Here is a 19,581-nt window from a genome sequence, read left to right as displayed (position 1 = left end):
TTGCAATCTTAAGGTATTTGACCTATGTCTTGCTAATTCTAAACCACAACGAGGTTAGGTCATGCCAAAGTAGTTTGTTCATTTCAGGCTTTTGGTTCATATTAGAGAAGGATGGGTACAATAGAATCATTCCTTGTCCATTTGTTTCCGTTCTCTCCACCAGAGAATATTGCACACTCCAACTATTACCAAAGGGTAGGTCTTGTCTTATAGGCAAGTGCACTCTTCGTTAAGGTAGATATAAATTCCTATAGGGGCATATAGGAACACAGAAAGCCCTAAGGACACTGTTAGTAGATTCGTGAAGAAATACCAACTTATATGGCAATACACATGGATGTATAGCTCGGAATATTGTTTTTGCTTGGGTGCTTATGGATGGGTGAGCATGCATGAAATACCAAATTCTTGTGTACATAGGGTTGATGCTTGCACCTGGGTGCAAATGGTGAGATTATATTATTAGGAGTGCTTCACTATTGTAGTGTGGGAGTTCTACATTTGAATCTTTGGTCCCATGCTAGATGCTTAGGTTGGTTCACAACCATGTGGGCGAAGATGAAGAGTCTCCCTGTCCAGGTGCTCCTGCCGACTTCTCATTTCATGATTGGACTTTGCACCACTGGCCAACCATCTAAAATAGCATTTGCGCAATGGGCAATCTATCCAATCAGGTGACTTTTACTTGAGTCAGTGTCTGAGCCCTTTGCTACTGCATTATGAGATCTTGCCACGTGAGCGGGACACCCCTACAGTGCTCGCTCATTAGGATTGGTGTGAAACTGCATGAGGTTGGGTTCATACTTATTGGACACCATCCTCCTTCTGGCGCATTGCATGAGGGGGATGGATGACTTACTTGTCCAATAGACGCCATCCTGGTTCGGCAATTCCCTTAAGGGCCCAAGCACTGCACAAATCAACGGTCAAAGCGCTCTCAGCAGACCGCCCCGTCTGAACAATGTCGGAGGAATGGTGGGAACCAGCCCTTATCGTTTGCATCAATGGTTTAATGGGCCTAACGACAGAAGTCAATGCACGGCCAGGAAACTTTGCATAATCTGGGAGTGGGAGGACGTGTTACGCCCACTACTCACTCACTCACTCACACACACACACACACTCTCTCTCTCTCTCTCTCTCTCTCTCTCTCAGCCCCGCCCTTGCGATTCTTTTGTTGCCCTTGTGCTTCTGCCCTTCTCCAATAATACCCCTTTCCTCTACTTCGCTGTCAATATGGAGTGCAATGCGGATCATTTCCCCGCGGGCTTGCGAGTCTTGGTCGTTGATGATGATCCCATTTGTCTCCTCATCCTAGAGCGTTTACTCCGTAGCTGCCTCTATCAAGGTCAGCCACTCCAACAGCCTTTCTTCAAGGCATGCAGAGGCCTGTCTCCTTTCTGTCCATAGCCGTTGCGCTTTGTTCCGTTATGCAAGTAACGTGTAGGCCAAAATACCTGCGCTTAAGAATCAGTGGTGTAAATCAGTTGATGAAGACCAGAGGAAGATTACAGATCCTCAATGTCTCTTGTTAGCTAGCTCCGGTTACGGAAAAGCGTGTTAATTCCACCGTTCCCTTTGCAAATCAGGATGTATCGCAGAACATTAAACAATAAAGAAGTAGGCCAGTGAACCGGATTCGATCTGTGTCCTCAAGTTCTTCGTAGATTGACCTCCTTGAAATGCTTTCAACATTTGTTCCTGTTTGGGTAAAGGCATGTCTTGCTTACGTTATCCGTGTTAATGCAGTAACTACATGCGGGGAGGCTGTGATAGCTCTTTCCATGCTGAGAGAAAACAGAAGCAGGTTCGATGTGGTCATCAGCGACGTGCATATGCCAAATATGGATGGTTTCAAACTTCTGGAGCTTGTCAGATTAGAAATGGACGTCCCTGTTATTAGTGAGTTTTCAGGGTACCGGAAATGCGTTCATTTACTGTTTCTGATATCGTTCATTCAGTAGTCCGTCTCAACTTCCCAGGAAATAGTTGAAAAGCAAGGTCATGTGCAGTTCCTTGGACTATCATCCTGTCGTGATTTCTGTGGTACTATGCCCCTTATTTCATTGGAGTGATGCTTTCCAGTATTGACGGGATTAAAGGCTTCAACTTAGGGACATACATGAAGATAAAAATGTGGTCTTGATATCTGTATTCAATATTTGAAAGAATGGAGGAAGCCAGCTCATCACGAATTACATAGTTGAATAGTGCCAAGGCTTGCATGAAGAGAAATGTTTTAATGTAAGCATGTAATTTTGACAGGACCCAATCCTGCTGAGGATTGTTCTTGCAGTTTGGGTCATGGCAAAGGAAGTTGGTATTAAATTCCAGCCCCATGATTTTGTTTCTAACCGTTCTCTGTATTAAAGGATGCTGAAAGAGACGGCATGTGCGATCTGATCTCGATGCAGTTGCATGTTATTCCATTTGGCTGTCTTCTATTATCCATTTGACGCTCAAATTTGGCGATACAGTGCACCATGCTTTGCGAAAGCCGAGCCCTTTTGCTGCAGAAAGGAATGACCATTTTTGCAAAGCTTTCCCTTTTTCCTCGCTCATGTTGCATTTTTGAATAGGAACATATGTAGCTATGATAGTTGCTGAGCAGGGGAGACAGCTGAACATCTAAGCAATGCCATATGTTGTGTTAAAGAACCATGGCGATTGTAGTGGATCTTGTTTTGGATTTTATCTTATCAAATGCAGACCTCGCATGAGTCATCTTGCTCACTCTAGTTACTCCCTTGTAGTGTTTGAGATGTTTTCAGATCGATAGAATGAAGGGGAGAGGCTCCCTTTATAGGCTGAGGGCTACTGACGTGTACTTTTCACATGGAAGTCTGCACCTGTCTGCTGCAACCTGTGCCTGACTGATGTGGCCTGTTGTACATTTGCCTGCCTGGCAGTCTGTACCCTGCGGCTGATGTGGATGCTTGTGTGTCCTCTCCATGTGTGCCGTACACTGTGGAGTGAAGGTTGCTGTTGTCAACTTGTCTTTTGTGTTGTACAGCAGCTTTGTGGCAGGCTGCAGTCTGCAACTCCGGTATTGCCATGAGCTGACTGGGTCCCACCAGGCAAATGCTTATGGGCAGTAGCATGCCCGTGGCATCCCCTTCTGTTGAAGCTGCAATAGGCTAAAGAAGATTGAAAGCCTCTTTATATGCTGCAAGGAGGTGATGCTTAATTGCTTTCAACCCAAGGTGCGTTGTGGGCCCTGAATGCTTGAACGTAACCGATACAATTACAAGCAGTGGAAGCTGCCAGTACCCTTGAACCTATGAAGCAAAATCTTCTCTGGCTCACCCACCTCTGCATTATCAACGATCCCAGGCTGCTCCACCTTTGTGGTGAGCCTCCTCAACAAAAAATTTGGACTTATCTGCTTTGATGACAGATGTATATCTTGGCTGTCCTTATTGAGCTGCAGGGATTGTCTGAAACGATGCTCATACTGAGCAGGATCTTTGAAGAAGATTGGGGTATCATCAAGAAACACAAAGACACACTTGTCGATAAGATGCTTGAAAGTTGGCAACATCATTAGGATCTTTAAAAAAGATAAGGATATCGTTACAAGACACAAAGATGCACATGCCACTGATGAGATGCTTGAAAATTGGCAATATCATCCTATTGAAAGTGGTTGGCACTCCAGTGACTTTGACGGGCATCACCGCAAATTCATATTGGGCCTTCTCCATTTCTAAAGCCGACTTATGAACTTTTACTTTGTGGATTTGGATTTGATGGTACCCTCTCTTCGGACGTATTTTGGAGAACAGCTGTGCTACATCGAGCTTTCCAAGATGTAGTTCATTTGGGACATGGAATTGACCCTTTATTATCAAACTGTTGTGTGATACTCTAGGCACACCTTGGAGGTGTCTTCCTTCTTGATGAAGAGGATCAATGTTGCTAATGGAGAATATTTGGATTTGATGAAACTTGCTTTGAGGAACTTCTCCAAAAAAAAATGTATTCCATGGCCTTGTTGAATTGATAAGGTGGTGGTGGCCGCAAAGCGCTAAGTTCTATCCTATGGTTCTCTAGCTAGGATGGCAGCAGACTCAAAATTAAGAAGAAACCCTTATATTCCTCCAACAGTGCCTTCTATAATTGATTGCTGCCTGATGATGCTATGACATTATTGATGAAGCCCATAAAACCTATCCCTCTCTACGTAACTCTTGCTTCAATCAGATGGCTTTTTACTTGTGTGAACTGACTGACTTAATGAGTGTTTGTTCTCTCATTGGATCCTTTGGACAGCTCGAAGGATTGTATTTCTGAATAGTTCAAATGTGATTTTAGCAAGAATTGAGTCCAGGTATCCTTGAGGAACTTTGCCTAGACGGTTTGTCGTGGTCTGAGCGCCACTTATGCGACCAAGTGATAGCTACATTTGACAAATATATGGAAGGATGCACTTCTCCTTGTCCTCCATGGGGACAACTGAAAACAGGTTGCAAACCGATCAAGTCATGTAATGACAACTAAAGGGTTGGATTTTCCATTGTACCTCTGAAACTCGGGCTTCTTGGAGAAACATCTCCAATGCCTTATTGCTTTGGGTTTAACGAGAGATGAAACCAATGTTTGATCCTACTCGTACTTGGCTTCTCAAGCCTCACGCTTCTATTCTTCCTCGGCCTCTTGAGCATTTCGACTCCATTCTTCCTTGGCCTTTTGGGAGCCTCGGTCTTGTTTCATTTTGGCTTCTTGGGTGACATGGTTCTACTCTTGTTTGGTTGCTTGGATAGGATGATCTTCTTCTTTTTTGGCCTTTTGATCCGATGTTCTTTAACAGCGCATGCATCCCAGAGCCATAGGACTTGCATGATTTCATAGTACATTTGGTGGATAAGATTGCTATATGCAGCACTGTACATGCATGATGGTTGTTCTTTCTCGAGCGCTTCATGAAGACCTTGAAGGGTTTCGTGAGGTAAAATGCAAGGCTCGAAGGTAGCATGGCCGAGGGTTGGTTGGTACAAGAGTCACTTGTATATATTTCTAAGTTTCTTGTTGATGTGGATAGCTCTCTCCCACGACTATGGAGAGATGATGAAGACCTAAGGATGACCTTTATTGTGCCTCAAGGGAAAGGACGGAATAAAGTAATAGACACGGATTTATTGCATGCTGAATAGTGATGTGATGAAAAGATGGGTGACAAGATACGAGGATGCAAAGGCAAGAAGACAAGGAGAAAGGGCCCTCTTTTGTACACACCACGGATCTCGTATGCCATACCCTCAGCATCTAAGAGCACTTCCAAAGGATATTCATGTGGATTGGCTACTTGACAAAATGGAGAGAGCAAAGAGAGACGAGGGGATGCATATCACAATGAAAGAATGGGAGTATGCTAGAGGATGCATGCAAAAGGTCGATATATAGAATGTTATGCATAAGTTAGAAGCGTTGGTCTCTGAATGTGGGCTTGTGCAATGTGGCTTGCATAAGGGCCAACATGGCATGATGGTGCTTTTGATGTGGTTCACGTGTGGAAACTACCTCTGCAACTGTGATGGAGTTAGAGGGCGGCTTGAAAGATTGTGTCATAACCATACACTGTAGAATCAACCACGAAGGTGTGGCAACATCTTTGAGTAGGCCTCATTTGGACTAGCCCTTAGTGCAGAGAGCAGATAAGAGGGTTAATTATTTCCACATAAGAGATAGAGGGTGAAATTAGAGGAGCTTGATGAGGGTGTGGTGGCATCTCTCAACAGGCCTCATTTGGGCCAAATTAAGTGGAGAGAGGAGATAAGAGTAATTGCCTCTTTTTGGACATCTAGAGGTATGCGATTAGGAGGTGTATGCTAGTCCCTAGGGCACCACACACATATCAGTTGGGCACTATGTGATAGTGGTAGGTTCATGGAGGCTTCTAGTTGGCTTACCAACAAGGCCACAACAGCCTAAGAAGCCGTTACGTGCATTGGCATAACAAACATGTGGAAGTAAATCATTAGCTTGGGAGTTGGGACAGCCAATAGAACCACTGACATGATGATGATGATGATTATTATTTTTTGGGTAGAAAAAAGAGTGATTTATATTAATTCAAAAACCTTTGTACATTTTCAAAGTTCATAAAAAAATGGAGTGCTGTTCACACATGAACTTCCTCTCTTACCACAAGAGTGATAAAAACAAAAACAAGTAAATTCCTCAATAAATATTGAGAGATGCTTCTCAAACATGGAAACAGAAGCTAGTGGATTCCTCATTGGAGTTAGTGGTATGCACCGTAACATCAGGGACATCAGGAGCAGCAGTATCCTCAGAAAAAATTCCCAGCAGGAGCAGCATGAAGACTCTGGATAGGATCGATAGACATTTCATCCATATCCTGTAGCTGAGCAGATAAAATAGCATCAGCAAGCCTTTGAGTCTGAAAGGAGGGGAAGAAGGTATCTGAGTGGAGAAAACAGCAGACAGAATCTGATTGTAGGGACCAGCAGTGGCAGAAGGAAAATGAGCTGAGGGGCCAGCAGAAGCTGAGATAAACTGAGTGAAGAGGCCATAAGAAGGAGACTGAGTAGAGAAGCCAGCAGCAGCAGAGGGAAACTGAGTTGAGGGGCCAATAGAGGGAATCTGAGTGTAGGGACCAGTAGTAGCAGAAGGAAACTCAGCCGAGGGGCCAGCAGAGGGAAACTGAGTGAAGAGGCCATCAGAAGGAGGCTGAGTAGAGGGGCCAGCAGTAGCAGAGGGAAACTGAGTTGAGGGCCAGCTGTGGTAGTTCTCCTCTGCATAAAGTTAGGCAACTTTGTATGTTCATCAGAGATAAAACAGTAGAGCATTTGTGTCTGTAGATATCAGCATTCAATCTTGAATGTTCAAGATTGTAGACACTTATTTGGAAATCAAGGTGTCTTTTTTCCTGTCCCACCATGAAGCAAACAAGACCTGAAAATTATTTCTAGAGATCCAAATGAACCGTAGAGCATGAGCTCTTATTTGGAACCAAGGCTCATGCATTATTTTGCAAGCATTTCCTAGTAGAATAGGAAAAGGTTTCCTTGCCTGTTTCCCAAATTGATAGGCTTCACAAACCTTGTGCATTTCTACAATTCACAGGTTCTCCACACTTAATCTGAAAAATTTCCAAACTCTTCTGGCATGAGGGCAAGCAACAAATATCTGAAAAATATCCTCCATGGAGTCCAGACATCTTTGACTTTTCCATCTCCCTTTCCTATTCTGAATCCTCTAGCATTATTCTAAACTACTTTATGGAGGATAAGCCAAGCAAGACAAGACATCTTCTCTGAAACTTTTTGAACCCAAATGTTGTTAAACTTGGCATACCAAACAGCTCTATCATCCTTCAATTTCCATCTGAATTAAGGGTTCTAAAGAGATCATCCATGTCAGCAGTAGGAGTTGGTATTGGAAGTATGGAAGAATATCCTACCCAACTGAATTCTTTATGCATACACAGGACTGAGCCTCCTTTTCAACTAATTTCTCCCTTCCATAATTCCAACATGATGATTAATTTTCGAAAGGTGATCATGAGAGAGAGTTAGGACCAACTAAAGTTGGATCCAAAAGACATCAAGGAGAGACCATCTGGACACCCAATAAATTTTGAGGCCTACATAGGCAGCCCAAGGAAACACCAAGGAGACATCTTCTTGGGTGGAGGTGGTCAGGATGCTTCCCTGTTTGTGAGACACTTTCTTGTCAACTTGAGGGGAAAGGTCTAGAAAATATTTTTCAAGAGTAGGGGCCTCAAACGCTTCTTAAAGTAATATTTATTTATGAGTAGAGATAGACACGATTTCAAGAGTGTGCTGCTCGAGAGCTCAGACAAACAGCTCAACAACCACGAGAAATGGAGGCACAAAGAGTGGATGAACCGCTACACACTTCAGCCCTAGGACTGCTCAACAAGGCAGGCTATGCTGCTCCACAAGGCACTGGACAGCAGTGGTTATACTGCTCCAAGAGATGATCTAACAAGGAGTGAAGGGGGGCCTATATATAGCCCCTCACCCTCCTCCAGTCAGCTGCAGCATGCATGTCGACTCACTGCCTTATGAGGGCCAACTCAGGTCCTAGGGGACCGACCCCCCTCTGCCTTCTATAAAGGGCTGAGTGCCAGCCCTAGAGGGCTGCCTGAAGGGCTGACCACTAGGCCAGCAGCAGCCCTAGGTGGCCGACCTGCTGCACTATACAGCCCTATAAGGGGCTGGCCTCCTCTGCTCGTAGCGGGCCTCCAAGAGAGCCGACTGGCCTGCCTACTCTCCACGCCCTATAAGGGCTGCCCACAGGGCCATAGGGGCTGACCTCCTGTCCTACCCAAGCCAACAGCAGCGCCTAGGTGGCCGACCAACAGGTCGGCCCACCTCTGCCTACACATAGGCTCATGGGGGTGCTGGACTGCTACACATATGCTGCCCCACAGATGGTCACACAGGCACACCACATAGGCGCCTCTATGAGAGCTCGGAGGAACCTCTCTATCCTAGTCTACCCTCACGTGGGGGTGGGCACACCCACAAGCAAGGCCCTTTCTCTACGGTGACATCGGGAGATGTTGACCTCCAACAGGAGCACCATGGTGAGCTGGTGCTACTTTCTGTCAACAAGGCTTTCGCCCTTATGTATTTTTCTCTTTTGTAGCAGGTTTGGCAGTCATAGAATGACTTTTAATTTCCCATTTATATGCTTCGTTGTTGAAGGGAAGTAGCCACCTAAACATACGCTATACTTGTACAAACTTTTGGGCACAGGCACCATGCAATGCTGTGGTTAATCCTCGTACAAGTGCAATGAAAGTGACCACATTATATATATATATATATATATATATGCACACACACACACTTTTTTTTTTGTGAAACCACTTTATAATAAGAACAACTTTTTACAATGAGAATAGCCTGGAAAACAGACTATTTTGAAAAATCAAAAGCAGTTGGAAAACACCTCTAAAGTAGATACATCTAAGTCATTCTCATGACAAGCATCATACAAAGATTGCCGTAATGAGGCTCTAAAAAATTCATATGGTTGAAGCAATGGATTGCCTAAGAAGACCTGATTCTTCTGCTTCCAAATAGTCCAAAACACCCAAAATCTGACCCAATGAAAAAAGAGAAAATATTGGGCTTGTGCCGAAGTCAATCTGCCAAATAACCAGAAAAACTTCCCAAATCGATGACCTGGGAATCTCAAGCGAAGACAATGGGAAATGCTGTCCAAGAGTGCCTTAGAGTGAGGACAAAACCAAAGAAGATGTGGAACTGTCTTTGCAGAAGTAGAACACCTCAAACAACGAGGATCTGCAATCCCACGTTTGCCCAAAGTGACTCCCATTGAAACAATCTTTGCTTTAAAGGTAGCTTACTTCTCCATACTACTTTGAGATTTGACTTCCACCATGAAAGAGATTTGTGCAGATGCCAAACACACACTCTTTTTTGTGTGGAATCTTTGAGTCATTATATTACAAAGAAGCTATCCCAGAAAGGGAGAGCTATAATACATCAAGAGAAAATCTCACTGTAGGACAAATATACATCATGATCAAAGACACGAGATTGCAAGCAATCAAAAAGCGATTGCTGCAAAGAGTGTCTGAAGAGAGAGAGAGAGAGAGAGTTTATTAAAGTCTTCGGAAGACCGAAGGGTCTATGAGACTGTTTGAAACCTGATGCAAGCAAGCTGAAAGGGTGGAGCTAATAACAAGTATCAACACCTAGATTTAGCTAAGTGCACCCAGTATTCTGACAAATATACTGTCTTGATAGTTTCAAGTAATAACTAGGGCACCTCTCAAAGTCAGATCGACGTGTAAGAATGTGCAAAGGGATCATAATCGACTCCAACACATTTTGGGCATGACATATTGGAAGTCCGAAAATACTCTTGTGGTGAGAATATGTGTGTGTTGTTTGAATACGCATGTCCATTTTTTGCAATTCCCACAAAGTGAAAGCTTGTTTCATTCAATTGATACATTTGTATATGAAAATGGTCTCTAATGTAAAAAAGTGGGCCATGGAAACGCTACTTTTCTACTTATGTTTGATTATATTGTACATGGATGGATGCTGTATTCATGTCAGCAAATGGAGAAACAAGCAATGCTGCTTTTTTGTTGAGAATACGTCTGTGTTGATTGAATATTCCTGTCCATTTTTTGCACTTCCCACGAGGTTAAAGCTGGTTTCTCATTCTATTGATATATTTGTATACAAAATTGGTCTCTAAAGCAAAAAAGTGGGCCTTGGAAATTCTTCTCATCGACTTATTTTTTATTATATTGTACTTGGACTGATGCTGTAGTGATGTCAGCCAATGGAGAAACAAGCAATGTGATGAAGGGAATATTGGAGGGAGCTTGTGACTACTTACTCAAGCCTGTACGTATAGAGGAGCTTCAAAATATCTGGCAGCATGTGGTGAGGAAAAAACAAAGGACACCTAAGGAATCTGAGCATGCAGATAATCTCAAAGACTGTCAACGGCCTAGGCAGATTCAGACAGATGGAGTGCCTACTGTACTACCACCTGATGAAGCAAATGCATTTTGCAGCTCTCTAAAGAGGAGGAAGGAAAGCAAGGATGATGATAGTGACATTGAGGAAGAGGATAGCCTAGGAACTGTAAAAAGGCAGCGCGTTGTGTGGTCAGTAGAGCTGCATCAGAAATTTGTAGGTGCAGTAAATCAGTTGGGCTTAGAACGTAAGGCCTCTTCCGTAGAAGTATCATCAATTAAGCTTCTTGGATCTATTCATGATTTGTTGTTTATTTTTATGGTTAATTTGTTTATTCTAGTGTGCATACCTTCTGTGGGATTGTCTGCATACAGAGGCAGTTCCAAAGAGAATACTTGATCTCATGAATGTGCCAGGTCTTACTAGAGAGAATGTTGCAAGCCATTTGCAGGTGCTGCTTTTCTGATGCTTATGCTTTTTCCTTCTGCAAGTTTTCTGAAGAATGTGTTCTATTGTTATGGTCTTTAAACCAGAACCCTGATGTTTGGAAGCAGCTTACTAAGCTCACTATCTAATTTGTTGTTTGCAACAGAAGTTCCGACTTTATTTGAAAAGAATGAGTGGTTCTGTCAATCAGCAAGCTAGCATGGCTTCATGCATTGGAACTACTGGGACGTATAGCAACTCCTTGGCATGGATGAATGGACTTTCAAGTAGTCAAGCAGTTGGTGAAGTATCACTGCAACTTTTAGAGAACCCACAATCCGGAACTGAAGCTAGGCTTGATACATTTGATGGGGGGGGCATGGGTTGCAATGATTCTACATCAGTTATTCAGCTGATGTCAGAGCCATACGTGGACTATAGGGAATTGCTTTTGCCCCAGTATCGTCAGAGCCATGGGAGTATACAACCAGTTATACCAGGTCCAGCAAATATGTCTAGATTGGAGTTTAGACCCTCTCAATCCAATACATTACCACAGAACAGTTCGGAGCTTGTAATGCTACAGCAGCATTTTAGAATACCTGGCTCAAGGGAACTCGTTTTCAATGGAGGGTTAAATTATAGTGAAGAGACTCCAGCTAGCACCAGTCTGTTGTCTATGCACCAATTTCAGCTTGCTCAGTTGCAGTCCAAACGAATTAACAATTTTCCATTATCGCATGGGCTGGCTGAACGGCAACAGGGCTTCGAATACATCACGACTGTGGATTGCATGAATAATGGTCTATCTTCAGGCTCCAGTCCAAACAATGATTGTTTTCCGCCAAAAGCAGTCTATAGGGACTGTAAGAACATTCCAAGTGCCTGGCTTCCAGCTCCAAGCAGGACTTCTGTACTTAATGTGCATTTGTTGGAAGGTACATCGGCATTCTCAGCTCCAAAGGCTGCAGACAAGGAGGAAACAACAAATAACATGATGCTTAGTTCTAATGGGATGGAGTACGTGAGTTCTATTCATCCTTCTCCAAGGAGAGATTGTGTGAGTACCCCCCAACAGTCAGACCTTAGATAAGTCTCTTGATGTATGTCAATATGCAATGAATGGAACACAAAACGTGGATGCTGGTTTACAGGGCCTCTTTGAGTAATAGTCATATCATCAACAGCCATCTTATAGGTTTGTGCTGGTCCTATGCCTTCTATGCCTTTGATGATGATATGACAGAGTCTGGCAGAGTGCCAATCAAGGTGTAAGAAGGATCAGGTCTGAAGTTCGACCATCTTCTGCTAGGAGGTTTGATGGACAAATTCTACATGATTGGAAAAGCTGTCTGCACGTGTGCTGAATGTAATTTTGCAAAGCATGTTTCATCTAAGTTCGTATTGTTGAGGCCTTCTGTAATTAAAAGAAATTCTAAGAGCAGCATGTGCAAAGTAAGGTCAGGATGTTTAAGACCTTTATTTTTTATTCGATCTGTTTAATATTACTGAAATGGAAACAGACGTGAGACTCATTAGCGTATCTACCCATCAAATAATACTTGCTTTAAATGAACAATTGAACTCCCAGAAATGGGAAGCACCCCTACTGAAAATGTCACAGAGACACTGTCCTAAAGTGGAGTCATCGTTGTAATTGAAAGAAAGCCTTCGAAGGTGCTGAAATGTGCCCTTGGAATCCCCCATTCGATTTGAGTTCGGAGTTTGCAGGGATCATTTATATGTGATGTAATGTGACTGGGTAATGCTGATAAAATGGCATAAATTAGCTGCAAGGAGGAAATTATTACAATGACCATCACTATTTGTGTGCCTACATGGGCAATTATTCTCTGAGCTATCACCTGATTTATAAACATTTGTACCTTTATCCTAACCTTGTTTTGGTGAGGGCCAAATGTTAGCTGCTTGTCTGAAGCTACTGTGGATTCAGAAGTTAAGCTCACCAAGGACTTGAGGAGTGAAAGGCAAAGGTTCATGAAAAGTGTTTGAGGGAGTATTAGACCATCCTGTTTTTAAGTAAGTAATTTCTATCATTGATTATTTATATGACAAGGTCCAACTTCTGATGTAGACATTCACTCCCTCAAGAAGATATAACAGCTACCCCATGACAAAATGATTTTAATGGTTGCTTAGCCCTTGGCAATAGTAGGGTGTAGATGGAATTGTAACAATTAGAAAAACATGCACAAATGCACTTTCTAGAGGTATCTCCTCAAATTAAGTTTGTTACACTTTGCGGGTATGTATCTAAACAATTGAAACCTCATGCACGAGGAGTTGTTTAGAAGGCATCTTCTCAACTAAGTCTGTTATACTTTTGGATATGTATTTGGCCTTACTCTGTTGCTCCATGCATGTTTCCTCCACGGTTCTTCTTTCTTCCCCATGGATATAATGTCATCTTGTTCCCCAATGCCTTCTTGCCTTTCTCCAGATAGCCGATCCTCTCACCATCTTATTTTTCAACCGAGTACTCTCTTTATAACCTTTTATTTGTTTTGTTTGCAACCTTGATCATGAGTTGCTTTGGTGGTCATTTTGATTGCTCAGTTTTTGACACTTGGCTTACATTTAAATTCTTTGATGATGCCATCCTTCTCTGGCTCCTAAGGTCTTTAGGGATGCTCTGTAAATGTGCATACCCATGCGGGAAGTCTTCATCACTTGCCTCAATCGTAACACAGAAAATAGTCAAGACTTCATCGGTAATAGACTAATAAAGTCACATGCATCTAATATTAGTCAACCATTCTAGCAATGAATGAGCGTTCAGCCTTTCAAACACCATCAGAGAACCTGAAAGACTGTTGCTAGAGACACATTATTTCCATGTGATAATCAGTTAGTTGAAGCACTTGCAAAGAATTTAGTATTTATTCTCAACAAATAATATTGATGTTAAAGAGCCTTTCAGAGTAGAGAAAGAGGGCTATGTGGCAACATCACATTGCAACATGAAAGATTATGTCGTAGACATGTTTACGAAACCACTTGAAACAGAGAAGCAACACAAGCTTTTGGTTTGACTCAAAGAACGGACACTCCCAGTAAGGGGGAGTGGGGAGTGATGGAAAATAATGCTTTATGTAACTTTGATGTTGATCTTGAGTGAAGCTGTTGAGGAGAAATTATGTAAATACCATGTGCACATATTGTGAATAGTATGCAAGGATAGAGTAGTATAGATTGAGGCCAACTTCATCTTGAGAGAAAGCCAACTTCATGATGTTAAACTCGCGGAAGGTGTAGGGGAGAAAATTTTCAACATGTAAATACCACATATTGTGAATAGTGTGCAAGGCTAGAGTGGTTTTGACTAAGGTCCAAATTAGTGCAACTTGGCGCAAATGGGGAGGGATCCTAAGGTACTAAAAGTTCGTTTTGTTTGAAAGTTAAATCACATTGAAGGGATGTCCCCCATAGTCATAGTCCTTAAGAAAAATATGAAGCTTTGGATATGTGTGAATCTCAAGAAATATGAATGCTACCACTCTTAGAGAGCATTACCCCCGGGGCTATTACTAGGAAAGATAGTGCTATAAAAGTTAAAAGGATTAGAGATCTACAATTTTACTAGATGGATTTAGTGGCTACACCTAGCATTGGAAGATGGTTCGACTAACCTTAACAGATTCTTCAAAAGCAAGTTCACTTAGTTTGCTGTCTTAGAGTATGCAATGATAGAGTGGTACATACTAAGGTTCACATTAGGGCAAATGTAGGGCAAATGGGAGCAATCTTAAGCTATTAGAACTTAGTTTTGTTTATAAGAGAGAGCACATTGAGTGGGTATTCCCAAAACTCCAAAAAAGAGAGAGAGCAGAAAAAGCTATATTTATATTATAAAGAAAGATTTATACTATGTCGTTTCAACTTGCCAAAAATTCTCTCACAAGAGAATATTGAGATCATTTGTAGACAACAAAAAAGGACCCCATTTAAGGAGTATTCATTAGCCTTCAAGATAGTAGCAACCTACTTAGGACTCTAGAGACAAATCAGAGAGGATGAGCAGAGGATGATCCGAATTCGGGGTACTTCTTTTTAACTTGGTTTTGAAGCTCCTTAATGATATTCTTGGAGCTAAAAGACAAGTTGTGTTGTTCTTTTACCTCCTTTTGGAGCTGAGCAAGCGTCTCATTGTTGTTAAAAATATCTTGATTGAGCTACATCTTTTCTATAGAAAACATTGAATCAGAGAATTGCTAGGATAAAAAGGGTTATGATAGAAACGTTTCTGTTGGGCTAATGAGCAAATAAATTCGAAGCATTGTAAGACATCATTAGATTGCAACTCATTTCTGGCTAGCCAAATATTCCAATAAAGCATGTGCTCTAATAATAACCCATTGGGAAAAAGAGGTCCTATGTGAGTCCCCTAACAAATGGTTTTCCAATCAATAGGTTCCCTATTTGAATTTGAAGAAGTTTCTAACCAGGGCATCTTTTGCACAATCTGCTCACTCCTTTAATTAGTCCACCCAACCTTGTGGAGGATTAGCCATTGAGTGTTGACATTCACTGCTAGGAGTAGGGATGGGGAGGAGAGCCTAGCCAATTGAACTCTCTCTAATAGTTTCTATTGATGATCATGATTCCACAGAGAAATTCTGCCCATAACAAGAGCCTAAAATTCCTAGCTCAATAGTTTAAACTCCCTCCTTATTGAGGCCATAGTTTCCATCTGAACTCATTTCTGTGCCCCCAACTTTGTAAGCTTTTTAAAATTAGAGGCTTGCCTTCAAGAAATCTATATGATGAGAGAGCTGCTCTTAAACAAGACAAATACCCAAATAGAATCCAAACACATGAAATTGCCTTTACTGGTGAAAGTGAAATGACTCTTGACTTCTTCAAAGGCATTCTAAGAGATTTCCAAAGCTAGCTTCGCTTCGTCTGACAAGGCTCAGGGCTGCATATGGCAGATAGCCTAGGGTCTTAAAGGCCTAACATGTTTAAAGTTTTTGAGGAGTTTAGCTCAATCCATGTTAGGACACAAAACTGCCTTCACAATCCATAAGGTTGCCATTGTATAAGCAGATTGTTGGATATCTATAACTCTTAGTCACCCCCTTCCTCTTTGGTTTTGTATTCTAACTTTGGCTATTCTCATTCTAGTGTCACATCGTCCCCAAAATAAAGACTTGCACATCTTTACGTTTCTCAAGATTTGTCTTTGAAGGGCACCAACAAGATATATAAAAAATGGGTATAGGATAAATGCAATGATTTGGTACCACCCTTCTCCCTACTAGGTTAGCTTGAAAGCCCCTCCATTTATCAAGTTTACCTTTGAATTTGCTTAAGAACCATTCCCATCTTTCTTTCATGCTAACCTTAAAGCCCATGGGAATGGCAAGTAACCTGAAAACTTTACCTTCAGGGATTTTTTTACACCCCAACTTTTTAAGGGTAATCTGGTCATTACCTTCCAGAGTTGCATATCTTGTCTTAGCATGATTAATAATTGAGACAGAGGGCAAGCAGAAGATATCAAGGCTTGAGGGGTGTTTTTGGAAGTGAAATTTGTGTCATTTGCAAATTTTTGCGTAAGCCATTGTTTACGAGAGGGGAGTTTAATTCCCTTAATCCCGCCTTTAGTCACCTAATCTTGAAGTAGCCATCTAAGGGCATGAGTAGCAATTGCAAAGTGTCAAGGAAATGAAGGACATCCTTGTGTGACAGAGAAGGAGTGAGGCATCTCACCATTAACACAAATTTTAGTTGAGGCATTTGTGAGTGACAAACTCACAAAAGAAATGAATTTTTGCCCTAGACCCATCGTCGTGCAAGGATTAATCTATCATACGCTTTATCAAAATCAATTTTGAGAAAGCATATATTGTGTCTTGACTCCTTAGCATCTTCACATCCTTCCCAAATGTTAATAATTGCCTCCAAGGGTTGTTAGCCCTTTATGAATCCTTTTTGCTCTTGTAAAATCCATTTGTCCATCTTTCTTTGAATTCTCAAAACTAGAGCCTTGGCAAAAAATTTATAGATGCAATTCAACATTGTGAGTGGTCTCCAAATTTTAAATTCCTCTTTATCCCCATCTTTAGGTACAAGCTTAATTATTCTCCCATTTATGTGCATAGGGAGCTGATTTGAGATCAAACTTTCTTGCCATAGTTTTAGCAAGTAGGGCCCAACTGTATTCCAAAAAGTTTTACAAAGCTCAATAGAGAGGCCATACTCTCTTGGAAGTTTTCCATCTCCCATTGAATACGATGCTTCTTAAATTCCTTCAAAGACAAGTCCTTATCAAGGTGCATCAATGTCAACTATAATGCTAAGTAGTTTCTACAAGTGCTGATAGATAAGGGAAAGGTTTTGATCAATAGATATAGCATGGGTGGAGTCCTCTTTCTTAAGCATTGGTTCCTCTTCTTGAGTTGTTTTCCTTATGTATGTTTGAAGTTTTGCTTTTTGGATCTTTTTATCTTGCCTGCCCATCAACCTGTAAAATAAATCTTGGCATCTTTTAACATGATAAGCTATTGAACTTTGATTTCTCCTTTTTTACTTTTAAGTTGAATTTGTGCCTTAATATCATTTGCCTTGCCCTAATCTCAATCTATTCCAAGTCCTCTCTGAGCTTATCCATCCTTCTTGCCTAGATTTTAGCCCTCTTGGCATATTTTAAAATCCTCTGAGTATTTAAAATGGATGTGGGAGTAGAATTAGAAGCAAAGAAGGCTAGCTCCCAAACAGATAAAGTCTATTGTTGAACCTCTTGCATTAGAAACTTTTCCTTGAACCAAGCGGGACTCTTTTTCACTGTCCCAAAATCAAACACTGAGAAAAGAGGTTTATGATATGAAAGTGTAAGAGAGGACATTACGTTTGTCCTATGGTATATTGTCTGTACCAACAAGCATTGAGATATGTAGATTCTATTTAGTCTTGCTTTTCTTATGAGTACCCTATTGTTGTTGTATCAAACAATTGTAGAGTCCTTTAAGTCATCCCACAGTTGTAGCTCAGCGCCTCTCAAAGTAGAACCTTTTCTTTGTGATCTATCATCTATGCTCTCAACCTTGTTAAAATCTCCAATAAAATGGTGTTTTTTCCAAAAGTATATAAGGTCTCCCACATTGTTTTCCTTGCTTGAATACATCTAGTTACCATTTTTAGTTTACCATTTTTATCCTTGGGATAGGGCTCTTTAGAGGCATATTTTGACCTTTTAATTGAGAAAGTCTTCTTTTATTTTGCAATGTAGCTTGTGCTTTTCCTTTAGGAGAAAAATCTTTCTCAGCATTTTTAGGAGGTGTGGAAAGATTTTCTCCAGCGGCTTCCTATTTACGCACTCATACCTCAAAAGCTTTAGACCAACTACGTTTGACATTAGAATCTTCCATAACATAATTCTAATTCCACTGCTTTGTTTCTTGATTAATGAGTACTTCAAAGTCTTTGATTCAAAAGATTTTGGTGCTTGTTCTTTGCCAATTTGAGTGCCTAAAATCTTCTTTGCATCATTCAATTTTGACTCTGTACCAACCTCAATATCATATTTATTAGTTTTTGATAGTCCACTTAATTTTGATAGTTTGAGGGGCTTAGAAAGGTTTTGTTGAAGGCTTTGATTTACTTTTCTTTAGAGGACAATTTTTGATTGTGTGTGAGGACAAACCACAAAGGAAACATGAATGGGTAAATTTCTCGAAACTAAAGGTTTTCCCTTAGAGATTCCACCATTCCTATTGACTATGATAGGGGATCAGGTAGCTCCTCTGCAACATCCAACTCGACACACACTTGGGGATTGCTTAGGTTTATAAACTGCTCTTTCTCTACCATAATAACCTCCCCAAGGCTACTACAAAGTTTTGCATCCTTATTGCAAACAGAGAAGGGAAGATTATGAAGTACAACCCATACTGGAATGGTCGTGGACCTAGGCATGTCTAGGATGAAATTATCGGACAAATACTCCAGGTAGAGAGCTTGATTTTTTGATTGTCCACAGAGCTTGATGTAAAGCCTTAAAGGCCATTCCTCCAATTCAAAGACAAGAAAATAATAACCCTTTCTAAGAAGACAAACACTAGTAACCGCAAGCCCTTTTTCACCCAGTTGGCTCGTAGCTAATTTTGTAAGAAGGGAGCAGGGGTACGGGGTCTAGCAAGAAATCCAATGAGAGTATGCGAGGATAACCAGTAAATAGAGTCTTTATGAAATTCTTCAAGAAAAACAAAAACCTTACCTTTCGAATAGGAATTAGATAATTCTATAGAAGCTCCTATGGTTTAGCTCTACCTATTTGGCTAAACATATTTGTGTGGCTGATTTCATATTGGCTAAAGTGCTCTCTAGAATTTTGCACTCTGGCTTCTTTTATCACCTCCTTGTTGTGGTCTTTCACTTGGAGCTGAGGAGTGGGAGAGGCTAAATTGTGGGAGTCGTGGGCATTTAAGGTTGCTTTGCTCTAGGGCTGCCCTCCTACGATGTCTCTTGGATTTCCTTGTCTTTCTCCTATGGCACCTCAGTATTGAGGATCTCCTCCTAAGGAAATGAATGTCTCTTGCCATTGTTCTTGTCCGGAGGGATTGGGAGGGAGATGACAACATCTTGTAGTAGGTGGGGAAAAAGTCCCCCCTTAAATTAATTAACAATCCTACATCTGTATGTATCAAGTCAAGAATACATTGTGCTCAAGAGG

The 19,581-nt window shown here is 41.4% G+C and overlaps 1 protein-coding gene across 1 annotated transcript; it reads left to right on the top strand.

Annotated features, from left to right (window-relative positions):
• Positions 1-1,074: 1,074 nt before the first annotated feature.
• LOC147895513 (uncharacterized) lies at positions 1,075-12,421 on the top strand. The gene is made up of 5 exons (XM_087383703.1): positions 1,075-1,348; positions 1,750-1,902; positions 10,309-10,707; positions 10,835-10,911; positions 11,053-12,421. The coding sequence occupies exons 1-5, from the start codon at positions 1,237-1,239 to the stop codon at positions 11,977-11,979; spliced, it is 1,668 nt and encodes a 555-aa protein (XP_087239829.1). The 5' UTR covers positions 1,075-1,236; the 3' UTR covers positions 11,980-12,421.
• The last annotated feature ends 7,160 nt before the right edge of the window (positions 12,422-19,581 follow it).

The sequence above is a fragment of the Dipteris shenzhenensis genome, chromosome 13 (assembly GCF_047967505.1).
Source record: "Dipteris shenzhenensis isolate YYH24624 ecotype China chromosome 13, Dip_SZ_1.0, whole genome shotgun sequence".
Lineage (NCBI taxonomy): Eukaryota > Viridiplantae > Streptophyta > Polypodiopsida > Gleicheniales > Dipteridaceae > Dipteris > Dipteris shenzhenensis.
Note: the sequence above shows the minus strand (reverse complement) of the source record. Positions and strands in the feature narration are given on the sequence as shown.

Coding starts and splice junctions, on each gene's coding strand:
- LOC147895513 (XM_087383703.1), top strand. CDS start 1,237: ATGGAGTGCAATGCGGATCATTTCCCCGCGGGCTTGCGAGTCTTGGTC. Junction 1,903..10,308: donor AATGGACGTCCCTGTTATTA/GTGAGTTTTCAG, acceptor CTGATGCTGTAG/TGATGTCAGCCAATGGAGAA. Junction 10,708..10,834: donor AAATCAGTTGGGCTTAGAAC/GTAAGGCCTCTT, acceptor GTCTGCATACAG/AGGCAGTTCCAAAGAGAATA.